Consider the following 7,934-nt stretch of genomic DNA (forward strand, 5'->3'; position numbering starts at 1 on the left):
TCATTAAAACTAATAAAATTTAATAATAAAAAATAATAATAAAAAAAGAAAAAAAACAAAACAACTATGAAATTTCATCTCATCCTAGTAACAATAGCAAACTTCAACAGAGCCAGCAAACAACAAATGCTGGTGAGGTTGTGGAGAAACTGAAACTCTTTTTATTTTTTTTTTAGCTTTGCAATTATATTTATTATTCTTTCAATATGTTATTATTTTTAATGAATTTTTTATTATACTAGTTTATTTACAAAATTTGAATATATTGTTCTCCAGAACAGATTCTTCAAATTTCCCTCACCCCTGCCCCTGCATCCATCAAATTGTACCACCCATTATTAATCACCCCTCTCCCTGCACATCCTCATTCCTCTGTTTCCACCCTCCCCCTATTCCACAATAATGGTTTTATACAATATTTGGTCTTGTGGGACTGAGTTAGTTCACTCAGCACAATGCTCTCCAGTCCCTCCCAAGTTAGATAATAATTTACAAAATCATTGCCCCTGCATGCTGTGTAGCATTCCATTGTGTGAATGTATCATGCCAAATTGGAACTCTTATTCATTACTGGTAGGAATGTAAAATGGTACAACCACTATGCAAGGTAGTCTGGCACTTTCTCAAAAAGTTTTAAATAGAAATATCATTTGACCCAGCAATTCCACTACTGGAAATATACCTTAAAGAAACCAGAGCCATGACTCAAACAGATGTATGAACATCCATGTTTATTGCTGTGCTATTCACAATCACAAAGAGATTAAAGCAACCCAAGTGCACATCAACAAAGGAATGGATAGAAATGAACACATAACACATTACACAAGATGGGAGATCCTTGAGGACACTTTATGCTGAGTGAAGTATCTCAGTCACAAAAGGACAAACATTGCATAACACCACTGTTACAAAATAGGATAGACAACTGGGGCTTGGGAAAAGAGTAGAAAGATAATGAACACTGCATTAGAACAGATAAGGGGAAGAACTGTCTGAAAAGAATATGATGAGGCATCTATTTTAAAAGCAGGAGTGCCATCCACTTCCTAAACAATATGACTCTGGAAACTATGAACTTTGATAAATGTCGATAGTTGTAGAGGGGCATCAGGCCTTTTGTTTGTAGGGTCGCTATGAATCATGGTTGACTCAAAGGCAATCAACAACTATATATGTATGACAACAATCTGGAGCAGGGGGTGCATTGCAGGGTGGGTTGGGTAGGGGGAGGTAAAGGAGAGGAGAAAATGTTCAACAATGAAAGAATTTTATGAATAAATGAAAAAAGCTTTCTGTTAAACAAATTTTGGGTGTTGAAGAAATAAAAAAGTAGAATTCTTTATAATGTTATTATGAACACACTACATTTCCAAACAGGACACACACAGAGGAGTGATCAGGGTACAATCCAAAGTAATCTATTATATTACATATACATTACATATCAACATCAAGAAAACAAAAATTCTAACCTTTGAATGAATAGGCAACATTAGGGAAAGAGTGTAGTTTTCCAGTTTCATTTACTTGAATCCACAATCACCACTCATGGTAACAACTGTCAAGAACTCAAGAGATGTGTTGTTCTGCTGTTGTGTGCCATAGAGTTACTTGTGACTCATAGTGTACAACAGCCCTGAAATAGAATAGAGCCCTGCTCTATCCTGTGACAACTTTACTGTCTCTGACACACCTACCCTCATTAACCCAGTCACTGTATCAATCCATCTCATCGAGGGTTTCCCTCTCTTTCTCCACCCCTCCACCATTCCAAACATGATGTCCCTCTCTAAGGAATGGTCTCTCCATGCAATATGCCCAAACTATGTCAGATAAAGCCTCAGAATTCTTTCCTTCAAGGAGCAGTGTGGCTTCACCCTCTCTAGGATGAACCTGTTTGTTCTCCTGGCAGTCCATGATATTCAACACTCTTCTCCAACACCACAGCTCAAAGGCATCAGTTCTCTTTCTATTATCCCTAGTCATTGTCCATCTCTCTGACACATAGCAAAATTTTGCGAAGACTATGGTCTGGATCAGGCACACCTTAGTCTCCAGGCTGACATCATTGCTTTTCAGTACTCTGGAGAGGTCCCTGACAGCCAACTTTCCCAATTCAATGCATCTCTTGATTTCCTGGCTGCTGGTACCGAGAGTGTTGATTGTGGAGCCAAGCAAACTAAAGCTGTTAACAATCTCAATCTCTTCACCATCTATCATACTGCTGCCAATTAGCCCAATGGGGGGAATCTTTGTTTTCTTGAAGTTGAGCTTCAATCCATATTAGTAGCAAGTATTTCTGATCCTATCAGTTTCAGCAAGCAAGATTGCATCATCAGCAGAACAGTTTGTTGATGAGTCTTCTTCCAATCCTGATGTCACATTTCTCCTCATAGAGTCCAGTCTCCCAGATAATCTGTTCTGCATATAGTTTGAAAATGTACAGGACACATCCTTGGCGTACACCCTTCCTATTTTTGAACCATGCAATGTTCTCTTGTTCTGTTCTGACAACTGCTTCCTGGTCCAATAATAGGTTTTGTATAAGCACAATCAAATATTCTGGGATTCCTATTCTTCTTAGAGTCAGCCACAGTTTGTTGTGATCCATACAGTCAAATGCCTTTGCATAGTCAGTGAAACACAGATAGACATTCCTTTGGAACTCTCTACTTTCAGCCTAGATCCATCTTGTGTTATGTTGGGAATAATATGTCAAGAACTTTTCCAAAGTGCTAAAGGTGTATGTAGGCAGAGTAAACCTTGGAGGCAAATATAATAAAGCTCATCTCACATACTTCTACTTCAGGCATGTTACTAGGAGAGGCTATTTCTTGGGGAGGGACATCATGCTTGGAAAGATGGAGGATGGACTAAGGAGAGGAAGACCCTCAACCATTTTGATTGACACAATGAATATAACCAATGGGCTTGAGTGTGTCTGGAAGTGTGCGGATAACACAGGCTAGGACGGGGTTGAGATCTGTTGTTCTTAGGGTAACATGGGCTATACTAGACTTGACAGCGTAGTATATATCTCATAAAATTTTATTTGTGATTATTTAAGCTGCACTACACTCTGGAAAAAATGCACGCAGTTGAAGGCCACAAGCTGCTCCATGGAAAAAATATAGGCAAATCTCCTTTCATGTAATTAACTGCCTCTGAAAACCCACTGGAGGGTCAGCTATGGGTCGGTTCCGACTCTATGGTACACAACAGCAATTACGTTTTCTTTTAGAAACAAAAAGAAATAAATGTCAGCTTTTTAGAGATATTTCCTCTAATTTAAAACTGATATGTTTGTATCCTTGGAAATAAGAATAAAAGCCACATAAAGTATCAAGATTCAGAGAATGAAAATGTTGTTTTAAAATAACCAATTAGAAAATAATCTTAGAGTTGGCAAGTTCACCAGGAAAAAGAAGTTTATTTTGTTAAATTATTTTTATTTATAATAAAGTAGATTAGTAAATAGTTTTCATAACCTTCTTAGAAAGATATTGTATAAATGTTGAATAAATGTCTATCTTCCTCTCTCTCTCTCTCTCTCTTGCGCACGCACCACCCCCCTTCTGTGTTAACAGAAATATGAATTGCTCTGAGAGACTCATGCTAAGAAAAAAATAGTTAGAAAAATCAGAGGATTAGTGAGTTGTGAGCTATTCTTTCCCCTGGATAATGGACTAAGATAAAATACAGTACTGAGATACAATACAGAACTAATCCTACTCAGCATGAAAACTATGTAGACATGTGTAAATGAGCCAAAGAACAAGGACACCAATTCACAGCACATCAGATATAAGCAATACATATCCCAAGGTGAAAGATACCATGATAATCATTGGCAGAAGATGGCCTTAAGGACTAATGCAATTTACATAATTCTTTTTTCATAATCCAACTACAATATAAAATCCTCCTTTATTTTCTGTATCTAAAGAATTTTATAGGAGTTCTGGTGACCTAGTGGCAAGAATCTGTGCTACAATCTTGAAGGGATGCAGTTTGAATCCACCAGGTGCTCCGCTGGAGGAGGAGCAATCTCTTCCTGCACCAGTCAGACCTGATTCTATGGTACACAACAAGGAAAAAGGAAAAGAATTTTCTAAAGAATTTGACTATGCAAAGACATATGATTGTGTGGATCACAATAAGCTGTGGCTAACTCTGAGAAGAATGGGAATCCTAGAACACTTGATGGTGCTTATGTCAAACCTATACTTGGATCAGGAGGCAGTCGTCAGAACAGAGGAAGGAAATATTGCATGGTTTAGAATAGGGAAGGGTGTTCGCCAGGGATGTGTCCTATCTCTGTACCTGGAATGTGGCTTCAGGATTGGAGATAAACTACCTGAAATATGCAGATGACACAACCTTGATTGCTGAAACTGAGGAGGACCTGAAGCACTTGCTGCAAAAAGTCAAGGATTGCAGCCTTCAATATGTATTAAAGCACAACATCAAGAAAACAAAGATTCTCGCATCTGAGCTGATTGGCAGCATCATGATAGATAGTGAAGAGACTGAGAGTGTTGACAGCTTTAGTTTGCCTGGCTCTACAATCAACACTCTTGGTACCAGCAGCTAGGAAATTAAAAGATGAATTGCATTGGGAAAATCTGCTGTCAGAGACCTCTCCAATGTACTGAGGAGCAACGATGTCAGTCTGGAGACTAAGTTGAGCCTGATGCAGGCTATGGTCTTAGCAGTTATGTGCTATGCATCAAAAAGCTGTACAATGACTAGGGATAATAGAATGAAAATTGGTGCCTTTGAATTGTGGTGCTGGAGAAGAGTATTGAATATACCATAGACTTCCAGGAAAACAGATTTGTCTTGGAGAGTGTGAAGTCAAGTGGCTCTTTGGAGGCAAGGATTTTGAAAGCCTATTTCACATACTTTGGACAAGTTGCCCCTGGAGGAACCAGTCCTTGGAAAAGGACATCATGCTCAGGAAGGTGGAGGGACTGTGGAAAAGAGGAATACCCTTGAATGAGATGGATTGACAAAGTGACTGGGGCAATGGGGGCAGATGTAGCAGACTGTGATTTCAGCTCTGTAAAGGGCAGGGTTCAGACCTGTTATGCATAGGCTTGCTATGTGTCACAGATGATTTGATAGCACATAACAACAATAATAATTCTCATTTGGAAAACAGTTACTAATTTTGCTTATTCATATTTATGCCTAAAGAAAAGTGAAATAGAGTGTGAATTGCTAAATTTTAGTAACTGAGAATATTAAAATTTATTATTATCAATAAGTGAGAGATTTAGGGGAAAGATAATTATGTACATTAATATAAAATGTGCTCTTGAAAAATAGATTTATATTTTTCTGGAGACATAGAGCAGACATTAAGTGAATTTGGTCTGGGATTCTTTACCAGGTATTCTACAAATTGCTACATTGGCTTTAAATGTCGACAAATAGTTCACAGAAGTTTTCCACTTTGATGTCATATGATTTCTTTTTATCTTGCTGTTCTCATTCTACACATGTTCTCTTTCAGAGCCTGGTGTACTTGTTTATTCCGTAGCGTGTAGATGATGGGGTTCAGTAGTGGGGTAAACACAGTGTTCACAAGGGCAGCCTCTTTATTGGAGTCCAGTCTGCTGGATTGTTTTGGTTTCACATATATAAAGACACAACTGCCATACATCAGAAAGAGGACAATAAGGTGAGATGAGCAGGTAGAGAAAGCTTTCTGTCGTTCCTTGACTGTTGGGAGATGAATAATTGTGACTGTATGCAGTGATGGTTATAATAAGGGATGTAATAAGGATAAACAAAGCCAGAAAGAAAGCCAACATTTCAACAAATTTGGTGGTAGAACAGGAGAGGTGGATCAGGGGGCCAAGGTCACAGAAGAAGTGAGGGATAATATTGGGACCACAGAAGGATAATTGGGAAATTTTTACCATTAGACCAGTGATGAGAATGAAAGCCAAAGCAAAGCAAACAGTGACCAGGAGCAGAGAAGTCCTCAGGTTCATGATAGTGTGGTAATACAGTGGTCTGCAAATAGCCATGTACCGATCCAGAGACATCACAGCTATTAAGAGGAAACCTGCTGCCCCAAGATACACAAATACAAAGGCTTGTATGAAACAGGCAGCAAAGGAAATAGTTTGTCTGCCTGATAGAAAGATGACCATCAATTTAGGAATAACTTTGTAAAGCAACATTCACAAAAAGAAAATATGCTGAGAAAAAAGTACATTGGGGTGTGGAGACGAATATCAATGCAGATGATAGTGACTATGACCGCATTTCCTGTGATGGATGCCAGGTATGCCAGCAGGTGCACCAGGAAGAGGACTTTTCCCAGGTGCTGGACAGCAGAAAAGCCCTCCAGGATGAACACCTGGACAGTGGTCTCATTCTTCATTTCCACAGGTATCATTTTTCTATAGCAGCACCAACTGTATGTTTAAATCCATGCTAGAGATCACAGCTGAGTATGGAGTTTGTTTTTTTTTTTTTTTAAATTTAGGTTGTTTATTTTTCATTTCAATGAACATCTACAGAGATTTTGGGATTCCATTCATTCATTGTTGCACCCTTCTCCCCGCACAAACCCCTCCCCCCTCCCCCCCCAATTTGCTCCTCTCCTTGAAAAGTAAAAGAAAAACTCCCTCATTGGTACACTATCCCCCCCCACCTCCCCAAACCCCACCCCCTAGCCCCAAATATAATCCACTCTACAACCCTCATTGCATACTCCTACGATAAAAATAATGCCCTAAAATATAATACTTTTAGACTATTCTCTCCCCCATACATTTCAATGCCGTAAACATATTTCATCCGGTTTTTCTCAGTCTTATTTGAGAATAAGGCTAGCAGGTTGATATCATGAGTTTATTTTAGAATCAAAAGGATCTGAGTTCAATACTAGGTGTAACTAAGTTTTGAGATATGAGTCATCCATGAAAATGTTTTTAATCTCCTGAACTTTATTTTCATCATCTAAAACATAACTGTAGGATCTATTTGTTTATGTACTTGCAAGAATAAATAAGACAAATATTATAACTTACTTGGCTGCCATGTATATGTATCTATATATTTCTCATACTCTGCTTGTAATATCACATCATTAGTATATTATTAAATAGATTGCATAGTATGTTCTGTAAATGGGTTTATTAACATTTGCATAAAATTATTTATTGTATCATGTAGCTAATTTTTAAATAAAACATAGCAGTAATAGTAGAGATAATCCTTTTGAACAGGTTTTTTTAAAGTAGGCAACAAATTATTTGGTTCAAATTATCATCATTACTATCAAATTATCATCATCATTTTTATCATTATCTTTGTCAATATCATCTCCATTTGTTGAGAACTTTACTAGTACTTCATACTATGCTGGTGACATAAACTAATTGTTATATTAAGCTCCATTCACACTAATAATGTGTAGTCTATTATCCCAGGCTCTCAGAAGTAGAAATTGAGTCTTAGAGAGGATCAGAAAGGCCAGGTCCAAAAGCAGGTTATGTGGAGCTAGGCCTCCAGCCAGGTCCTCCTGAATCAAAAGCCCTTGTTTTTTCTAAACTGCTGCAAGAAAATATTTTTAAATAGAAGAAAATCTGTTCTTGAAATTTTCTCAGTCTTATTAATCTCTCTTTTTAAAGGGTCTAGCTTTAAAATCACTTCTGGTTTTTAATATCACTGATGACTAATTGACTTTTCAGAATAATGTGAGCCTTCAATATTATTTTGGTTTTGCATAGCTATCTGAAAGAAGAAGGTATTAGAAGTTAATGATGTCAGACTTAGTCAATAACATGTTATAAATATTCAGTCAAGGGCTTGACAACATTTTCCCAAGATTCTATATATTTAATAGAATCCCATGTCATAGCATTTGTTTGGATGATCCTTTTAGAAGAACATTCTTGGAATTGAAACCT

General features: G+C 37.5%; 1 protein-coding gene across 1 annotated transcript in view; it reads right to left on the reverse strand.

Annotated features, from left to right (window-relative positions):
- Window positions 1-6,415, reverse strand: part of LOC102844012 (olfactory receptor 49-like) — a 52,707-nt gene extending 46,292 nt beyond the window's left edge. The window contains exons 1-2 of the mRNA XM_006897735.1: window positions 6,231-6,415; window positions 5,534-5,660 (exon numbers count right to left, since the gene is read on the reverse strand). Of these exons, the coding sequence (XP_006897797.1) occupies window positions 5,534-5,660; window positions 6,231-6,415 (312 nt within the window). The remainder of the gene's footprint in view (window positions 1-5,533; window positions 5,661-6,230) is intronic.
- Window positions 6,416-7,934: the final 1,519 nt, after the last annotated feature.

The sequence above is a fragment of the Elephantulus edwardii genome, unplaced genomic scaffold (assembly GCF_000299155.1).
Source record: "Elephantulus edwardii isolate Elephantulus edwardi_28Jun2011 unplaced genomic scaffold, EleEdw1.0 scaffold00213, whole genome shotgun sequence".
Lineage (NCBI taxonomy): Eukaryota > Metazoa > Chordata > Mammalia > Macroscelidea > Macroscelididae > Elephantulus > Elephantulus edwardii.